Here is a 20,905-nt window from a genome sequence, read left to right on the forward strand (position 1 = left end):
CAGACCCTGCCGGCACCAGCATTTTAACTGTTGATGAGAAAATTGCCAATTTTTTCGTTAAATTATTCTTCGGGCTCGTATAAAAACTCTTGAAATAAGTATAGAATTCGTATTTGAATAGAGGTTATCTCAGCTTAAAGTTAGATGCAATAATTGCTGCGATGTGGCTCGTTCGCAGCTACGTTTACGAACGCGATGAAATGCTCGAAAATAGGTAATTTTTGGCTGACGCTCGAACGCGTCCGCGTCCCTTCCTCTTTTCAGCTCGAATTACTTTTCTCGTTTACGCTAAGACTTAAAACACCGTCCGCGTGTATAACTTTATACTTTTCCCTAATATAAGTTGTAGCATGAAAATACGCAGATACGCGTCCGCTCGACGATTATATTTCCTCTTTGCTGTTTGTGCCTCGGCTACCGAATCAAAGGTCCAATTTTAGTACCAGCTCTTTGATATAATTTCAAGTGTACACTCGGTTCAAAAGTATAAGTTCGGCGATGCGTACCCGTTATATACGACTATATGGCCACTATAAACACAAATTCCTCTCCTAGTCCTCTCGAACCATACCTAAACATACTGTTATAGCCTATTTAATCCGATTACATAGTACGACGCTGCGTTGTACTCGTATATTGTGTAGATGGAGATGGAGAAGACGACGGGTACTCGTATAGTGATGCTGACGCTGACGGTTGCCTGCCTCGATGATACGTTTTTAACGTGTCAAAGGTCACAATGCGTGTAATCTATGTAAATTAGATTGGAGCGGCAACTATTTTTCGTGTTCCTGTTTCGTCGTCCATTTTCCAATACGTTGTTTAATTCCAATTGACATTTTTTCAGGAAGAATTTCAATTGTCGAGATCACCTCTGTGACTTCCGAAAGTACGGTCATTGTTAAAAAAAATAATAAACATGAAATTTTGTCCGATCCTTGCTCTCAAAAAATCCCATATAATTCACAGCTGTTCTCTTGAACACTCGATTGAAGATTATTTTGTCACCCCAAAATATAAATTTACTCGTTTTTCGTGGTCAGGATGCTCTAACTCATCTTTGAGGCGCTCTGCTCTGATCTGCTTTTTCGCGCAAGGGGCTGGGAGGATGATCCTTCACCTTTAACTGAAATTTGAATGGTGTGTGATTGACTGGTTCAGTGGATCATCTTTACTTTCTGTTCATGCCGTAGCGAGTGAAATTTGCGATGAATTTTAATTAGAAGAATTATTGGACGAAGCTAAACTAACTCAAATGCGGAGAATTTGTGTAGAAAAAGTTCCAAAAATCGTCTACGTTCTATTTAATCTCTATTTTCATTAGTCGAGAAGATTGAAATTCGTGTGGAAACTACCAGATTTAAATAGATTGATGTGAATGATGTACATATACAAAGTATGTTCGCATAAAAGACAGAGTACATCGCGTCGTTACCTTCAATTTTCGAGGTTGATTGACTTGAAATGAGTTGAGATAATCGCTGCGAGACTGTTAGCTTTTATGTGAAAATTATTACGGACACGTGTATTTGTGTTGTTTTTTTTTTTTGCTTGGCGGGTAATTCGCGCAACAAATTTAAACACTAAGTATTGATTGTTGAGGCTGGCTTTCGTACAATGCACTCTTTCGAACGTGTACTGTTATGTGGATAATGTTACGTGTAGAGATTACCTAAATGCTTACAGTTAGCTTTATTGAATGCTTTTGATTTTGCTCAACTTCGCAATCCTCTATAAAAAAGCCGATATTTTTTGACGAACAGAACATGAATGAGGTTTTTGCTTGAAAAATGGGGTCAAATATTCAATTTCAATGTCTTTATTACATACGTTAGTGCCTTTCGGTGTGTGTACTCAGTACTGGTAATTTTTTGGTGAATTACTGCTCATTTCTTGGTAAATACAGGCATCGCGGCGGGTCACTTTTATAGTGACTTGGTTACTTTTTTCACGAAAAGTCACTTTTGGTAACTTTATTCATCAAAAAGTCACTATTGGTCACTTTTCTTCCAAAAAAGTCACTTTTTTGATTTTTTTTTGTTTTTTAAACAAAAAAAATCGTTTTTTATCCAAATTATCTTTTTTTAATTCATTTTCGAAGGATTTTATGCGAATTTTCTTTATTAAACAATTTCAAAATTTTAAAAACACAAATTTTTACTTTTCGAATCATCAATTTTCAAAAGCTTTTGCCCTTGTTTTCTTTTCTTTTTCAAAATAAAGATGGAAATTTATTTTTTTTTTAAATCAAGTTCTAAAGCCAAAAAATAAACTTCTCACAAAAAACCATTATTTTTATGCCTCTTAAAATACAAATTTTCAAGAGCTTTCGCCCTCGATTAAGCCTGTCTTTTTTCATTTTCGAAATCAACTTCCTTCAAAAAAACATCATTCAAATTCTAAAATTTTAAAAATAAAAAAATGAACTCCTCGTTCTCACATTTGGAAAAAAAAACAGATTTTCTGATGAGGCCAGGCGGTAGAATAAAGTAATAGTTTTTAGGTGAGATATTGATCGTTTTTTTGCTTTTGTTTTTCGATTTTTTGCTCTCCTGAACGCTGGAATTTTTAAAAAAAAGGTCGCTTTTTTGGTTACTTTTTTCACTGATGAAAGTCACCAAAGTCACTTTTTTTTTCGATGAATTTGGCTACAATGCCTGGGTAAATAACCAGTATAAATAATAATTAAAATATTGATAATTTCTTAGTAAATTACCTAAAATCTCTTGAAGAATTGCCGGTAATTTCTTAGTAATTACAGGTTATTTACTCAGTTATTACTCAGTAAATACTGGTTATTACATGGTAATTAATTACCATTTATTACTCAGTAATTACCGGTTTTTACAGGGTAACTACTGGTAATTCTTAATGGTAATTTTAAGCAAAATGCTGATATTTTTTTGGTAAATTATTGTTCATATTTTTTGTTACTAGTAAATACGAGTACTCACAGTTTCTGGTAAAATACTGATGGTAATCAATTGTTGTAACCGGCGCTAAAATCATATAGCCACGAGTGCTAAAAACCAAGGTTTAAAACTGGAGACATTATCGGATGATTTATGATCATCTCAAAGTGTTAGGTAGGTATATGTACAGGGTGCCCAGAAATATCGAGCACCCCTAAAAAAGTTTTCTACTAAAATACTTTGGTTGGTCACAGTGAATGATGATAATGATAGCATTGATAGCACATGATTGGTTGTTGAACTGGAGAGATAGCATTCCACCAATCATATGCATCTATTTCACGTTGCCAACCTATATTTTTAATGAAAAACTTTCTTTGGCGTGCTCGATATTTCTGGGCACCCTGTACATAGTTGTAATAGTAGATTATGCAACTAGGGAGATAATGTGATTTTCAACAAATTTTGAGGTTTATTTCCCGAGCGAAGCGAGGGAAGTAACTCAAAATGGTTGAAGATCACATTATTTCCCTTGTTCCATAATATATTTTACGTTTTTAAGGGAGAAAATCGCTAGTTTGTCCACCGAGCGATTAGGAAGCGGGAGATAATGTAGCGGATTATCTCCCTAGAAACGTAAAATACATCTACAATACGTTTCTAAGTTACCAGACTCCTCCCTGTCATAAAAATTAAAACACACAAATAAAGTTTTTAAAACAAAATGCAAAGATGGGTATTTTTACATCTTATGAAAGGTATCAATCATATTTTAGGAAATTGGGAGGTCTGCGATTTCATTCTGATCGTCTCAATTGAGCATGGGATGGAATTGATTTCTCTCTCTCCAGTTTGTAATGCAAAATTTGTGGTAATTCCAGAGTTGTTGAAATTACAGTTGTTGTTGGAGTAGTATTTCATATTTGATCAGCACTTCTTTGAACTGTTTCTCCTGTTTCCAGTTGGGCTAAGTAGGTAGATGAACCAATGGTTTTTGTAATAATAGCAGGCGCCCATTTGTTTTAAGTGCCAAACATGCGAACCAGTACAGAGTCTTTGTCCTTGAATTTATGGAATATGGACACAGTTGGTGACGTTTTTCCTTGAAAATCATGAGATGGATTGTAACGCATGAGGTCGAGTCGCAATTGTAAATTACGACCAAATAACAATTCAGCTGGGCTGCGGCCTGTAGTACTGTTTGATGCTCGTCAATAACTAAATAAAAATTTGGCTAAACGTTGATGCATCGGGTGAGTTACATCTGCTTTTATTGCTTCTTTGAAAATACATACATAATGTTCAGCTTGGCCATTACTTCTTGAATGGTAAATTGTCGTGAACAAATGATGAATACCATTCTTTCGGGTGAATTTAGAGAATTCTGTGGAAGCGAATTGGGGGCCATTATCGTAGACCAAGGTTATTGGTAACCCAAAGCGAGAGAAAATATTACGTGGAGCAATAATTGTCGCTTCACTGGTAGTTGAAGACATTGGAATCACCTCTAACCATTTTGAATACACATCTACAACTTGTAGTAGGTAGAATTTTATTTCTTTTTGTATTCGGCATAATCAGTATGTAACCTGGACCATGGCATTGTAGCGAATTTCCATGGGTGAACTTCAGGTTTAGGATTTTGTAATTTTTGCTGACAATTTTAGCAAGCTTTTACAAAGTTTTCAATATCCTTGTCAATATTTGACCAATAACAGAAATTTCTGCTCAAAGTTTTCATCTTAGTAGTGCCCATATGACCTAGATGAAGTTCTTCAAGTACCTTCTTCTGTTATGAGATAGGAATTACAGTTCTGGTACCCCGGACCAATAGTCCGTTCATAATATTAATTTTGTGAATGAAAAATGTCATATACATCCAAGACGAGTTAATAAACACATTCGACTATGCGTTTGTGTATTTTTCTATATTCGTTGGTTTACAGCTATGATTTTAGTGCCGGGCTACAACAGTAATTTACTAAAAAAAAAAAAATGGTAATTTTTATTTAGTGAATTACTGGTATTTAACTATTTTTTTGTGAATTAGTGGTGTAATTTTTTGGTGGGTAATGTTGGTATTGTTTGATGAATATTGCCGATAATTTCGGGTGAACTACGGTAGATTAAGTACTGGTACCTAATTTTTATTACAGAGAATTTGAAAATGATTGCATCTTTGTGCCCCTTAATTTAATTGATTATACATTATGTAACATGATACTGAAGTTGTACTTACTTACCCACTTGTAGAAACCGTAGCTTTTTAATTCACCCTGTATAATGATTTCAACTCTGCGCGTAACATTTTTACGAATGCAGGGGAACTTGAATACATAACTCGAAATTGAAGAGGAACGGAATTTTACTTCGAGTTATCCAAATTCCACTGTATTTCGATATAAATTTTTGCGATACTATATAGCTCTGCTTACGGCGGCACCGGTGTGAAACCTCGTCGGATAATATTATTTTCGAGTTGAAAATTTTTTTGCTTATTCGTTTCTTTGACGAAATGACGACGCGACCAGCGGCGGTATTCGTTTCTTAGATAAATATTGAATTTTGGCGACGCTAACGTAAATACCTGAGCGACTCGAAAATTTTTCTATAGTCTTTGCTGCTGTTACTTATCGTTTGTCTTTCGCGAAAAAAAATACAAATCAATCGAAAAAATTATCATTTTTTTTTTGTTGGTAAATTAAGACGTGGTGCGTTGTCGAAATTTGATCGTGAGCTGAATGTATTTGCAAATTCGCTACATTCTAGAGGCGGACGAATAATGCGGGATACCTCGAGGGTGCGATGAATTTTTGTTATTGTAGGGGAGGCATTTACGTAGTAGGCAGAAAAAATTTGATTCTGTACATGTACAAAAACAATGGAACGATGCGACGCTATGTTCAGAATATTTCAGATACTGAATTTTTTTAAAATTCACGATTTGGTTTTTGAAATACCTCGAAGATCTATTAATTTCGAGTCGGGAGCGAAAATTGAAAAATATGGCTCTTGAGGGCCGAAAACGGCTGGACAATCCAAAAACCATAATATAGTGGGTACAAACTTTTTTTCATTTTCCATAAACTAAATCGATTGGCGGTAATTTGCGCGACCATCGACGAATAAGAGGGGCGTATAAAAAATAACCCGGCATTTATTCTAATTGAAATGGAATTGACAACGACTGAATAATTAATTCGAAAAAAGTCGTCGCAAATATACGAGTTGGTTTTTGTCTGAAGAAAACGACGACTTGGTAAAGTTTCAATTTGAATTGTCGAGAACAGTTTTGCGCGTTTGATAACGAAGGGAATTTTTTTTTTATTTTTCGCTTTCAAACATAAACGTTGTTGATATGTAGTGGTACTAGTGGTACTTGACGAAATTGCTTCGTCGAGTACATTTCACGATCGCAACGTCAATTATTATTAATGCTTTATCGAGAAGACTAATCTCCATTTTGTTGCGCTGTGCGACCGGCGAGGCGCTTATAATTTATTCGATGGACCGAACGAGAAGATAATTTTTTCGTGTACAGTCATCGTCGTGACAATGTTGTAAAAAAAAAAACTGCGGATTTTTGTCGATCTGACACTGACAGTGTGAGTACCTTGTATCTTCAGCGAGCCTTGCAGGCTGAATTCAATTACGGCAGGCATAAATTCCATTTTATGGTTTATTGTTTTCGTCATTTTGTTGAAATATTCGTCGTGAAAGAGGGTGAAAAACCTCAATTTTCGAATCCGATATCAATTTGCAATTAATTTATTCGACGATGGACTCGGCTAAATTCTGATTTTCAATAATTTCGAATTTATTTATATTTTTTCACCGTGTTTCAGTTTTAAATAATTGTGGTTTATTAGAAATAAAATATACTTATTTTGAAACACCAACGTTTAGATACTCGTACGTTGTAAATTTTTCGAGAATTTTTGATTTATATCTCGTTTTGGTTTGGTTTATTTTCGATTGGATGACTCAGTATGCCATGCCATGGTGTACGTATCCGGAGTTCCGGACACAGATTGCAGATTGCAATCTACAATGTTGGAGAATATCAATAACGTCGGCGATAATAATATAATGGAAAATTCTATTTACATGTACAAGATTTAAAATAAGGATATTCGAAAATGAAAGTGCGCCGGAACAAGGCGAACGAGGCGGTGATGAAATCGAATCGACACTTTCTCGATCAGTTGCCGAAATATTCGAGCTTATCTATCTACTCGTTGTATTCGATAGCTCTATAATGTTGAAGCCTCTCTCGATGACTAAGAGTAAGTCGTGTTTGTATACAGTATCAACGACGACTTCGAGGTGCTAATTTCACACCGTACTGTTGAGCATATTGCTCGACTTCTTGGCTGTTGAGAACTCGATTGTTAACGAAAAGTTTACCATATCTGATGAAAACTTGCGGCAAATGCGCTTCGAGTAATTTGTTTCGCAGAGGCAGCAAACGTTTTTGTTTGCGAATAGTTTTCGAATCCAAATCGTGCTCTAATCTGATGTTGTACTGATGCAGTTTTACCTTATTTCGTATGATCATCGATTGCAGACTGCCTGATATCAATTTCACTAAAATGGGCGGGTGTGGGAATCTGTTTTTGGGCAGCTTTTGGATAGATACCACTTCGGAAGATTCGAAATTTATTTCCGTAGCTTGTAACATTTGAACGACCAGCATTCGCAATGAATGATCGTCCATATCAGTGCTATCCAGTCCGAACATGATGAGATTTTTCTTCTTTTCTATGTCGTGGAGCAGTCGTTGCTAAATGTGTGGTGAAAGAAAAAAAAACACGGATGAGTAAAAATTAATGTTACGATTGGTTAGGATTTTAATTTTGCAGTGAAATGGTGGAAATAAAAGTAGAGATTTGAACTCGGTTGATTTTTTTTTAAATGCATAAATCAGCATAAGTCTCGAAAATGAGTTCCTCATTTTTTTGACCACTTTGCAGAAAAGTTCTGATTCTGATTGTGAGCCGAAATTTAAAAAAGGAATTCTGCTTTTTTTTGCCCAAATGCATAAAAATTTAGCAAAATAAGTTTTTTTCTACCAAGTTCCAGCACTGATAGTGCACTTACTCTGTCTCTTTCTTCCCACGAGTCGATTGCTTCAGCTTGATTTTGTCCTGTTTGAGATACATTTTCATCATCGCCAGTTCCATCGGACGATAAATATGGATTTTTACCGGATTGTCGGACCGGTTGATTCTCACAGCTCGACTGCTGGTGAGAAAAGCTCGCGAATACCAGAATCGAGGTGGTAATTCCAAACGTGACGCGAGTGACGGCAATAATACGACGCATTGTGCATTGTTTTCGGACAATTTTTTTACATTTTCAACGGACGCGAATTCTCAACACAGCTAAAGCGTCCGCCACCGCCTTTGATTTTGTTTCGTGCGCTAAAATGTGAACTTGAAAACGTATTTTATCTAGCTACTTGAAAAATGTGCCCCATAAACGCGCATCTTTACGCATATCTTATCAGATGGCTCGTTTATAATTAGGTTACGCGATACTCGGCCGAATTATTAATAATAAGTTCGCTTATTTGTCTCGCCGCCCCTGAAACGAGATAACGAAAACAAATTAAAAATGGGATTAACGCTGTCACGCTGCGCCGCCTCATCCTTTTGACTTTACCGGTCATATTTTTCCATTTTTCCTCGTTTTTTTTTTGTAATTTCCGCGCGTCTCGCATCATCCCCCTCCCCTCCACTGCCCCGGAGTGTACACCTTTGAACGAGATTTTCGCGCCGCGCGCGTCAAATTATACGAGTCGAAATGTATTTTTCGTATTTCGCGGAAGTCAACTAGACGTGACCGGAATCGTCATTCGTGTGCACATTTTTCATTTTGAAATTACGAGCGAAGAATTTACGTATATACTTACGGCGACAGTATCGATTACACGCGATCTTTCACCATTTCGCCGTATCCCTTGCAAATCCACTGTTTGAGTTTTTTTATCTCAAAATTTTCTACAAAACACGTTCTGGAGAAATTGTCGTCATTTATGGAAATTTTATCATATTTTTTGTATGGTATCGGAAGAGAAAAACTGTAAAATATTTCAGACGAATTTTTTGACATACTGGGTATCATAAACTTGATCAACGTTTTTCTTTTCAAAATTTCGATGAATTCGCGTCGTTCTTAGGTATGTTTTTCTGTGTTTTTGCGGCGTGGATTTGTAAATATTTTCTTACGAAACAGATAAAAATAAACCGAATATTTCAGGGGAGAGAATGAAATTCGGAATTAAGGATAAATATTACGTTGTTATGTAAAAAGAAGAATTTTACTTCACCCTCGAATAAGGAAATATAAGCGCTCACATTTCGCAAAAGTAAACGCTGAAAAGGCATATTTGTACGAGGTACGGATCGAGGAGCAATTTTGGTCCTTAATAACTCTCGAGCTGAAGAGGAAATAATGAGCCCCAAAATTTTAAGATGGTATTTTGTACGATGTCCATTTTTGAATATTTTTGCCAATTCGTTGGGCGGGGGAAAGATGGTGGGTGGGTCAATGATCGCGATTTTCATTCATAAGGAACCTACAAAAAAATTACGAGAAAAATGGGGGGGGGGACATGAACCCAAAATTGGGCTGATTTTGTATAGAATTCCGGAATTTTATTTTTTGAATTTTTGGCGAATTGCTAAGAATTGAAATTCGAATCATTTTTTATGGGAGAAAATCAAAATTTGATGAAATTGTGACCAAAAGATGAATTCATGTTTGTACCCTATTTTCGACCTCTTGAATTGATTGATGATAGCTTTCAGCTGCTCTAGAACCTCGAATGAATTCGCGGATTTAATTTTTTTTTCAATATTCGCGAGAGAAAATTCTTTTGTGCCGGTGGAGGGGGAAGGTGTTGAGAGGTGTGTCTTCTCCCCCCCTGTTCAATTTTTTTGTATAAAATAATCATTTTTGAAAATTTTAAATTATTCAACATTTTTGTTTCCAACATTTGTTCGAACCACATCTGACCAATTGGCCAGAAAACTCCGTTTGGAGGGGGGGGGGGTGGGATTCTAAAGTAAGTAATTGGGAAAATCTGGCTTAAAAAAGTTGAAGAAATGTTAGTTTCCCCCTGTCTTCTCCAGAACACATCAATCAATTCGTCACGCCTCCGCTTTGTGCTCGCATGAAAGAAATTTTGGACATTTGCACGCAAATTGATCTTCAGGGATTATCGATTGATTTATGCAGAGTATCTATAGGTAGTGAATGCAGTGAAAAAGTAGTGATTTTCAGCAATTTTTATTGAAAAGTAGTGAAAAATGAAAAAAAGTGGGAAATTTGGTTTTCCACACATAGGTAGGTAAAGATAAAAAATACATATTTTTTAAAAATTTTACTTCGAGTTATCGGAGGTTTTGGACTTTTTATTTCGAGGTAAAGAAGTGAATTTTACATTGAGTCGTGTGGGGAGTTGAAGGGAAACAGACTTTGCTTCGAGTTACCGGAGTTTTTGATATTTGAAGAAACTGTATTCTTGATGAAAACGTATATTCCAATGCAAAAAATTACGAAGTCCAAGCCAAAAGAAAGATCTTCAAATGAAGGGGGGGGGGGGTTGAAAATATTTTGGAAGGGAGTGATTTTCAATCAACAAATCCCTATGAGACATTCTGGAAATCAAAATTTCAGATTTCATATCACTAAATCTTATGAAAATTTGTTTTTTTTTTCGCCGTCATCATAGTCCGGCATATGACAATAGGAGTAATTGCACCCCCCCCCCCCCCCGCCGATCCTCCGAAACAGTTTTTTTCTCAAAGGGGACATCCTAAGGAACATTTTAAAGCAAACTTGCCCAAAAAAAAGTTGGCCTTACTTACAAAATGGCGGCCATTTTGATTGACAGGTCAGCCGAAATCGCAGATTTTACGTTTCAACATAGGACTTGCACGAAATTTTCCAAACCTTCAAAGGTAGATCGAAAGATCATGCAAAAATTTATCACCTGTCAAAATTTCAAGTGCTAACGTGCGTTTTTCGATTTTTGGTGAATTTATAAAAATCCAATTTAGGCCAAAAATGAGGGAAAAAATCAAAATGTTACCAAATTAACGCAGAAAGCTGAAATTTGGGGTATACCCTATTTTCGACATGCTAAATCGATTGGAAACGGTTTCAACCCGTTTTGAGCAGTTCTGGAGCCTCCAGCAGATTTTTGAAACTCGAAATTCCCACAAAATTCCATCAAATTGGAGTTGTAAAGCTGAAATTTATTCTAAAAACTAATTTCAATACGCTACGAAGTGGCTGCTGGTGGATTTCAAGTCGTTTTGGAGCCTCCAGCGACTTTTTGAAAATTCCTGAAGCCTTCAGCCGATTTTCGAAACTTTAAATTTTCACAAAATTTCATCAAATGGAGATAGTAATATGAAATTTACTCTACATTCCAATTTTAACACCTTCTGAAGACGACTTCAGATGGGTTCAAGTCATTTTAGAGCCTCCAGCGACTTTTTTGAAAATTACTGGAGCCTCCAGTAGATTTTTGATACTTGAAATTCCGGCAACATTAATTTATCAAATGGAGTTGGCAAGCTGAAATTTACTTCGCAGACTACGTGGTGGTTTCAAATGGTCTTGAAGCTTCCAGTTACGTACTTTTAGGCAATTTCAATTTTCCAAAAAAACGCCATGCAACCTTTCAAAAAGTCGCTGGAGGCTCCAAAACGACTTGAAATCCACCAGCAATCCACTTTGTATCGTATTGAAATTAATTTGCAGAACGAATTTCGACTCTCCATCTCAGTTTGATGAAATGGGGTGATTTCAAGTTTCAAAAAACTACTGGAGGCTCCAGTAATTTTCAAAAAAGTCGCTGGAGGCTCTAAAATGACTTGAACCCATCTGAAGTCGTCTTCAGGGGGTGTTAAAATTGTAATGTAGAGTAAATTTCATACTTACTATCTCCATTTGATGAAGTTTTGTGAAACAAGCGGGACCTATCCGCAACTGGACCCCAAATTTTTTAGTTCGGACCTATCCTCAATACAATGTTTTCTTGAATTTTTTTTTTTATATAAGTTTTCATAGCCTTGATTGTTCTTAATTACAATAAAATCCGTTTCTTAGTAAAATAGCACCAAATTTGAACTTATTCCAGATGGGGCCCGGTTGCGGATAATGGATTTTTCTATCCTCAATTGGTACTTTTTTTTTTTTTTTTTTTGAAAAACTTGGAATCAAAAAATTTTTTTTGTTCCGACAAGGTAGTATGATAGTTCAGGGTGTATTCAACGCGTGTATTTTTTTTCGTAAGAAATGGTTGAATTATCCGTAACCGGGCTCGAAGTCCGGTTGCGGATAATTTGAGGGTTTTTTAAATGGCTCTGTAAAATAGAGGTTTTGATAAAAAAATTTGTTTTTCATATATTTTGTGCAGAAAGCTTCATTTTACACATACAAACCATCAGATTGAAATAAGGTTCAAAATTGGGCTCAAAAAAAAATTGTTGAAAAATCTTTCCATACTTAACTGGTACTTTACCTTAACTCTTTTCTTTCTTAAGTTTTTTTTTTCAATGTATTCCATTTGTAAAATTCGTGAATAGCGCTATTGCGCTGAACCGAATAATAATAAAATTTTCATTCTTTTTCTTCGAAACAAGATTTTAATTTGCGCTGTGTGCTGCCAGACTGCGGGTTTTCTTTAACGTGTCATATGGCGAAGAAAAATTAAAACCAAATTACCGGTTTGAAAATAGAACGATAATCGTCTCTTTCCGTCGGAAACGTTCGCTTAATTTTGTACTATAAGTATAATTCGAACTAGCTTAACAAATTTCTTCGTTCTCGTATAATTTTTAGATCAAATTTTAAATTCGTTTACCGGGTAGGTAATTTAAATAAACACGCTTTCTCCCTCTCGGAGGCGTGCTCGTATTATGCTATTCAGCTTACGAAACGACTCGTTCGTTTCGTTTCGTTTCGTTTCGTTTCGAATTTAATCGCACCGTGAAAACGACACCGATAACGATGAAAAAATTGTAATTTAGGTAGTGGAATGGAAAGGCACCTTTAACGGTAGCGTTAAAGCGAAGATTTCAGTTCATTTTGGCTGTCGCTGCGTATACCTGGCTATAAAATAAGAAAGCGAATTCGAGGATTCGTTTGTCGAGAGTGTTTTGAAATTTTATCAAATTTTCGTGTGGCAGGCAGGAAAAATAAGCTGCAAAATGCCCGAATTAATTGTATTATACTCGTATATAACGTAGTGTAGTCGAAAACGAGTATTATACTATGGGTATTTTTTGTAATTTCGTAATTCATTTGAAACAGAACACGGATCACTGTATCTATATTACTCGTAGGTGTAGAGGTTATTGCGCTTTTACGTAAGTATTTTGCAAAATGAACAAAAAATGTACATCTAAATGCGAACGGTAATCTCTTAATTTATTAGTGGTAGAGAAGCGGCACTAACCCGGCACGACGACGACGCGACAATATTAATATCAAATGTACCGTTAGAATAAATTTTCATTTTACTTATCGTATATTATACGTATTACGACTTACGAGTACCTTACATATTTGTAACTGTGCGGAAATATTTTGATTTCAGTCTACCAGCACGGAAGAAATGGTCTTAGATCAGCCATCGGAAACTATCGGGGTAAGCGGTATGAATTATTTATTTACGTTATTGTCGTATTTTTATGGTTAAAAATTTATTTTCAACTATATAGCAAGACGTAATGATAAAGTACTTAAGGATATTATTGTTGGAAATACTCGTAAACGACGATGGAAAGAAGCAGCGAAAGAGGAGGAAAAAAACGTTGCTATTTCAGGTTGTATTATACAATTGAATCGTTTCGCAATGATGGAGTCGGAGTCTGATTTTTCGACCTTTTTTTCTTTCTTTTTTTCCCCATCGGTCTTCGAACCGAGTTTTCGAATGCTAGACTAGACTTTTACGCTAACATTCAGCCAGAAACATGGAACGATTTGTGTAAAATTTACGGCCCCGTTCGAAAATTACTTTGACATCGTCGAGGCGGTAATTTTAAGCGGCGTGGCGCGGGCGCGGGGCGCGGCGCGGCGATGCGGACGGGATAAATGGCTCGAGCTAAAAAGGAAATAGAACGCGAGTCAAAACCGAGTGGGCGCAAATTACTTTTCAGTTGTAGAAGGAAAAAAAATTGTTGAAGATGGAAATGGTTATCTAACGAGGTTCAGTTCCATTTCGATTGAGAGAAAATAGCAGCGTCGTTGTTAATCGTCTCGCTCGTCCCTCTCCCTCTCGACCGCCGCTGAATATTGTGTTGTGATAAGGGTGGTTGTGGCGATGGCGTTTAACGCGGGGGTGGTGTTTCTTCGTTAAACCTTTTTATACAATGTTGATGGTATATTATTTTTTTATACGGTCGTTCGTGCTGCTTTTTTTTTGGCGGGTAATTATCGTGGACGTAATGAGGCTGCTGCGTTGATATAACCGCGTAGAAAATTTTATTACACCGCAGGATTTAAACTGATGGTTTAGCGATGATGACGACGAGGCGACGGCTGTTTCGAGTTTAAATTTCATTTTTGTTTTCATTTTTTTCTCGGTTCTTTTTTTTTGAGTCGGGTTTTATTACCGAGTGTGGGAGGGGGAGGGGGGCGAAAAGAATAGAATTAACTGTCTAATGAGACTTGTTACGAATTCAACTCTTAATGCTTGAGAGTATTTTGATGGTTGAATTTAGAAATAGGCTCGCAAATTACTTTTTTTGATTTGAAGACGCTTTTTTCTATTCCATTTTGGTGGAGCGCTTTGGAGGGGGAAAGTGTAAAGGTTACGTGCTGTTGTCCAAAAGTAGCTCGCTTAAAGAAGTAAAATTGAAATGAAAATGGTTCAAAACTGACGAGGGAACTTTTTGAACTCGTAGCTCTTTGATTTGATCGGAATCATTTTTGGCGAATTTTCTAATACTAGTTTTTGGGCATTCTGGACTTTTCAGTGATTTTTCGAATTCCTCTGGAAGTATCAAAAATGAACTACTCGTACGCTTCCTTCAACTTTGATCGGTACTTATTGACCACCCTTTAGACCATTCTTGGTGGTTATTGCGAAATTCCAGGAGAGTGAAAATACAATTTGTAAATTCCAAAAGGAGTGAAAAAAATTGGTGAAATCTTTAAAATTTGGAGGTTAAAATAAATTGTCATAGTATAGTCCGGCATATGATAATAGGAGTAATTGCACCCCTCGCCGATCCTCCGGGACAACTTTTTTCTTAAAGGGGACATCCTGAGGAACATTTTAAAGCAAACTTGCCAAAAAAAAGTTGGCCTTACCTACAAAATGGCGGCCATTTTGATTGACAGGTCAGCCGAAATCTCAGATTTTGCGTTCCAACATGGGACTTGCACGGACTTTTTCAAACTTTACAAAGGTCGAAAGATCTGGCAAAAATTTATCAACTGTCAAAATTTCAAGTGCTAAAGTGCATTTTTCGATTTTTGGTGAATTTTTGAAAATCCAATTTAGGCCAAATATGAGGGAAAAAATCAAAATTTTACCAAATTGACCGAGAAAGCTGAAATTTGGGATATACCCTATTTTAGACATGCTAAATCGATAGGAAACGGTTTCAACCCGTTTTGAGCAGTTCTAGAGCCTCCAGCAGATTTTTGAAACTCGAAATTCCCACAAAATTCCATCAAATTGGAGTTGTAAAGCTACAATTTATTCTAAAAACTAATTTCAATACGCTACAAAGTACTGCAGGTGAATTTCAAGTCGTTTTGGAGTTTCCCGCAACTTTTTGAATATTCCTGAAGCCTTCAGCAGATTTTTGAAACTTAAATTTTCACAAAATTTCATCAAACGGAGATGGAAAGCTGAAATTTACTCTACACTCCACTTTTAACACCCTCTGAAGACGACTTCAGGTGGGTTCAAGTCATTTTGGAGCCTCCAGCAATTCATTTGAAAATTACTGGAGCCTCCAGTAGATTTTTGAAACTTGAAATTTCCCCAAAATTTCATCAAACTTAAATGGAGAGTCGAAATTCATTCTGCAAACTAATTTCAATACGCTACGAAGTTGACTGCTGGTGGATTTCAAGTCGTTTTGGAGCCTCCAGCGACTTTTTGAAAGGTTGTATGGCGTTTTTTTGGAAAATTGAAATTTCCTAAAAGTAGCTGGAAGCTTCAAAACCATTTGAAACCACCATGTAGTATGCGAGAAGTAAATATCAGCTTGCCAACTCCATTTGATAAATTAATGTTGCGGGAATTTCAAGTTTCAAAAATCCACTGGAGGCTTCAGTAATTTTCAAAAAAGTCGCTGGAGGCTCTAAAATGACTTGAACCCACCTGAAGTGGTTTTCACAGGGTGTTAAAATTGGAGTGTAGAGTAAATTTCAGCTTTCCATCTCCATTTAGTGAAGTCATGTGAAAATTTCAAATTTCAAAAATGTACTGGAAGTTCTAAAAATTTTCAAAATTTTGCTGGAGGCTCCAAAATGACTTGAAATTTGCCTGCAGTACTTCGAAGCGTATAGAAATTAGTTTGCAGAATAAATTTTAGCTTTACAACTCCAATTTGATGGAATTTTGTGGGAATTTCGAGTTTCAAAAGGCTCCAGAACTGCTCAAAACGGGTTGATACCGTTTCCTATCGATTTGGCATGTCGAAAATAAGGTATATCTCAAATTTCAGCTTTCTCGGTCAATTTGGTAAAATTTTGATTTTTTCCCTCATTTTTGGCCTAAATTTTTGGCAAGCTTGCTTTAAAATGTTCCGTAGGATGTCCCCTTTGAGAAAAAAGTTGTCCCGGAGGATCGGCGGGGGGTGCAATTACTCCTATTGTCATATGCCGGACTAGTACTTTCCTGCATCATTTTCATCAATTTTTATATCGATTTCGGCGCTTTGTTGTTGATTTTTGAGTATTTTGTCTTTCATTTTGAGAAATTTTCAAAATGTTTTATTACCTCTTATTCCATTTTCAACACATTTTCTGCAAATTTAGCTTACTTAGTTTCTCTGAATTTTTCGAAGTTTCTGCACGAAAATGTTTATAATTCTTGGATTTTCAACCATTCAAGATCTTCTGACCAATTTGAAAAAATTTTGTTGATTTTTCATTTTTTGTACAAACGAAACACAGCTTTTCACGAATTTTCCCCCTGTTTTCATGACGAATCGTGTCATTTTCAATTTCGTTATCTACAGTTGAAAACGATTCGTTATGATTTTGCGAGAGATTTAATCACAGGCAAAAAATCGACTACATGTTGAGAATGAATGATTCGTTCACGAACGATTAGTCTCTTCTGAGCACATCTTATACGTGAACGAATGACTCGCTGAGAAATCAAAATAGATTATAATTATAAATGACGTAGGTAGCGAAACTTTTGCTGTTTTAATCCAATTATTGAAAACTGCACTTAATTCGTTCGCGAACGATTTGCTCAGAATCAATAAATCATTCGAAAACAACTGAATCACTACCTAGGTACCTAGTACCTACTAAATTGAATGCGGCGAAAGAGAACGTGCAAAATTCGACTCTTTTAAATCCAATCCGTCAGAAAGAATCACAGATGATTCATTCGCGAACGACCGCGAATCAAAGGGCGAAAAATCGATCACGAATGAATGAATATGAATCACCAATGGTGCAAGCCGGATTAAAGATCGAGTATGCTGTATAACTTGAAATTTTGAATCTGCTTCAATCATTTAACACAATTTGGAGTTGATTCGTCTGCGAACGATTCGCTCAGAATCAACGAATCTTTCGGAAACGACCGAGTCGCTAGGAAATTGAATCAGACGTGAAAAGACTGAATCAAAACGTTCTTTAATCCGTCAAAAAAATTGTATACGATTCGTTCGCGAACGATTTGCTCAAAAGAGAAAAATCGTTCGCGAACGAATGATTCGTTGAAAAATCAAACTAGATATAGACGACAAACCAAAACTTGACGCTTGAATGCAATCGTGAAAAAAGTTGTCTCGAGTCGTTCCCGAACGATTTGTTCGGAATCGAACGAATCATACGAAAACAATTCGGAACAATGAAAATGATCGAAGAACATACGTTCGTTTGTTCAGATATCGAAAGAAAAACGATGTGGGCGGAAAGTAAACGGCTATATTTGTCAAAGATGAGTTTTTTTTTTCATTTCTGGTGAAGCAATTCGAATGCTGCTCCATTAGCATGACTCATTTTTATCCCTTGCGGAGTAATAATTATGCAAATGTTTGGCCGGAGGTGACGTGACGTCGATTTTCTAAAAACAACAAACAATAAGACGATTTGTTTTGCTTGTAACGTGTCTTTAAGTGCGAGTACGAGTACAACGACTTTTACCCGTATGTCGAGAGTGTAGTACGTCTTAGACGCTGCACAGGTTGCGTTTTCAACGCCTACATGCTGGATTGTGACCTTTCGCAGCACACGCGTTCGAAGGGTTGCGTTTCAGCATCCCCCTTTTTTCGCTAGAAATAGATAGCCTATACGTGTGTAACTTACGCGTAGACGTTTGTCTGCGAATTTTGATGGCTTTAAATTTAAAATGCGGCGGTCCGTCTTTATTGAAAAGGCTATTCGGCGGCATGCGGCATGCGGCATGCCGCGCCAATCACGTCTCGGCGCTGTGCAGCAGCCTTTTTTTTCATCTCTGACATGTAAAGGATACGCTGCTGTTATTTCAGTGCTGCGAACTTATCTACTACACCTACGTATCCTACGCATCTTGTATCGACGATTCGACAGTCGACACCTACTACAAGCAGCGCGCTACGGCTTCTTTTGCTCTGCCATCCGTCTAATTTCGCCCGAAATAACTAAAAACTAAAAAGCTTTCTCAGCTCGAGTTTATCGTATTACGAGTATAGCGATAGATATGCGACGACGTGTTGCTTTTATGGTTGATTTCAGTGCGCGAGCTTTGCACGTTGTTGTCGCGGTTGTGCTGGTGGCTCTGGCTCGTAGTCGTATCGCTGATTGCGAAAAAGCACCAAATTAAAGCGTTCATTTTGGTTCGAAGATTCGTGGTTATTTTCTTTTGACTATGGTTCATCGTTCGTACTGAGTACTCGCGATTGGTTTTCATGTTTTCATTATTCACCTTGGGGGTTTGTACCTCGGTGAGTGAATTTTTATAAAATTGTGTTTCGTTTTGTCTGCGCAGCTGCTCGAAAAAAGTTCGTTTTTTACATTTTTTTTGTTCGTAGTTCTTATTTCGCTTTCGAATGTTTTGCACGATGAGTCGATAATCGTAGACATTGGGTGGATTAGACGCGTTTTAGAGATTCGAATTTTCCATATTCCCCAGAGTGAAATGTATCAGGCAGGATATATTTGTTCCTAAATTCACGCGTACGAATATTGTCACAGTATTCTGACGAATCTCCTTCCTTCGCCCGCAGCTTTATCCAAAATACCATCTTCATATCCCCGAACGTGCCAGTAAATATTTTCCAATTCATTAGCTATACTATAATCGAGACTGTTTCTCGAATATTTCTGATGCTCGTGCATATATGTAATATGTCGGTATAAAGTAATAAGTTTGAGTCAGGCAACAAGTGAGGCAGGAAGGGAGGGATATGGATACGATACGATGCAAAACCTGCGAGATTACTTTGACGTACTCGTATTTCGCGGTCGCGACTCGCGAGCTTATTTGATGAGTATATACTTAGATTGTCTCTCTGTGATGATAAATACTCCGATATTCGAGATATGCCTTCTTGGTTTTGTTTTTCACGAAATATGGCGAGATGTGATATGCTCACGGGAACACAAATTGTTCCTCACAAGGAAACCTCTTGAGGTGTCCGTCTCCGATTTGAACGGGACTGGGGTTTTTGGAAAGAGCATGTTCTAAAACCCCCAAATCCAAATTATTAGCTGCCCAAGTTCATTTTTCGATTTTTGGCGAATTTTTGAAAATCAAAAATTGACTATTTTGGTGATTTATGCTTTTTTAAAAAAAGTACGTATTTGATCAATAAAAATGTTCAAAATAAGTCCTAAAACTGATATTAAACCCCCCCCCCCCAAATCCAAATTTCGCCATTTCCAGCCATTCTGGAGCCTCCAGCGCTATTTTTCAATTTCTCCAGAATTTTGAATTTGCTCCAGAAGGCGTGAATATGAAGTTGGGCAGCTAAAAATCGAGTTGTGTGTTATACTCGACCTGTTTAACGAATTTATACGCATTTGAGCCGATTCTGGAGCGGACACCTCAAGAGTGGTTTTTTGACCAGCCTTTTTTCGAAATGAAAATATCCAAAAATCAAAAATTTCTCGTTTGTGAGAAAATTTTTGAAATTTGCGCGAATCGCTGTATTTTGTCATTAATTAACCACACGAGAGCGAATTTCGCCATTTCCAGCCTTTCTTGGGCCTCGCTGGTCAAAAAACCACTCTTGAGGTGTCCGCTCCAGAATCGGCTCAAATGCGTATAAATTCGTTAAACAGGTCGAGTATAACACACAACTCGATTTTTAGCTGCCCAACTTCATATTCACGCCTTCTGGAGCAAATTCAAAATTCTGGAGAAATTGAAAAATAGCGCTGGAGGCTCCAGAATGGCTGGAAATGGCGAAATTTGGATTTGGGGGGGGGGGGTTAATATCAGTTTTAGGACTTATTTTGAACATTTTTATTGATCAAATACGTACTTTTTTTAAAAAAGCATAAATCACCAAAATAGTCAATTTTTGATTTTCAAAAATTCGCCAAAAATCGAAAAATGAACTTGGGCAGCTAATAATTTGGATTTGGGGGTTTTAGAACATGCTCTTTCCAAAAACCCCAGTCCCGTTCAAATCGGAGACGGACACCTCAAGAGGTTCCCTTGTCAGTTGGTCGCATTTTTACTTTTTCGACAACTTTTGCGAGCATTATTCGTGAAACAGGGTGTGATACGAGTTTGCTAAAGTAAAATGGAATTTTTCAACTTGCCAACATCGATCGTTACATTGTTT

The 20,905-nt window shown here is 36.8% G+C and overlaps 2 protein-coding genes across 4 annotated transcripts in view; one reads left to right on the forward strand and one right to left on the reverse strand.

Moving 5' to 3' along the window:
• The window catches only part of S6kII (Ribosomal protein S6 kinase II), a 277,023-nt gene that overhangs the window by 128,683 nt on the left and 127,435 nt on the right, over positions 1–20,905 (forward strand). For all 3 annotated transcript variants that reach the window (XM_065369809.1, XM_065369803.1, XM_065369802.1), the window contains one exon: positions 13,528–13,578. In XM_065369809.1, coding sequence (XP_065225881.1) covers positions 13,546–13,578 — 33 coding nt within the window. In that variant the 5' untranslated portion in view covers positions 13,528–13,545. The remainder of the gene's footprint in view (positions 1–13,527; positions 13,579–20,905) is intronic.
• Positions 6,985–8,353, reverse strand: LOC135848706 (uncharacterized). The gene is made up of 2 exons (XM_065368672.1): positions 8,013–8,353; positions 6,985–7,695 (listed from the first exon to the last, which is right to left on the reverse strand). Exons 1-2 carry the CDS (start codon positions 8,235–8,237, stop codon positions 7,222–7,224), a joined length of 699 nt encoding a protein of 232 aa, XP_065224744.1. The 5' UTR covers positions 8,238–8,353; the 3' UTR covers positions 6,985–7,221.

Source organism: Planococcus citri, chromosome 5 (genome assembly GCF_950023065.1).
Source record: "Planococcus citri chromosome 5, ihPlaCitr1.1, whole genome shotgun sequence".
Lineage (NCBI taxonomy): Eukaryota > Metazoa > Arthropoda > Insecta > Hemiptera > Pseudococcidae > Planococcus > Planococcus citri.

Excerpts from the sequence above, each read along its gene's own strand:
- LOC135848706 (XM_065368672.1), bottom strand. The coding sequence starts at position 8,237 with ATGCGTCGTATTATTGCCGTCACTCGCGTCACGTTTGGAATTACCACC. Across the intron at positions 7,696-8,012 it reads CGTGGGAAGAAAGAGACAGA|CAACGACTGCTCCACGACAT; the intron begins GTAAGTGCACTA and ends CCACACATTTAG.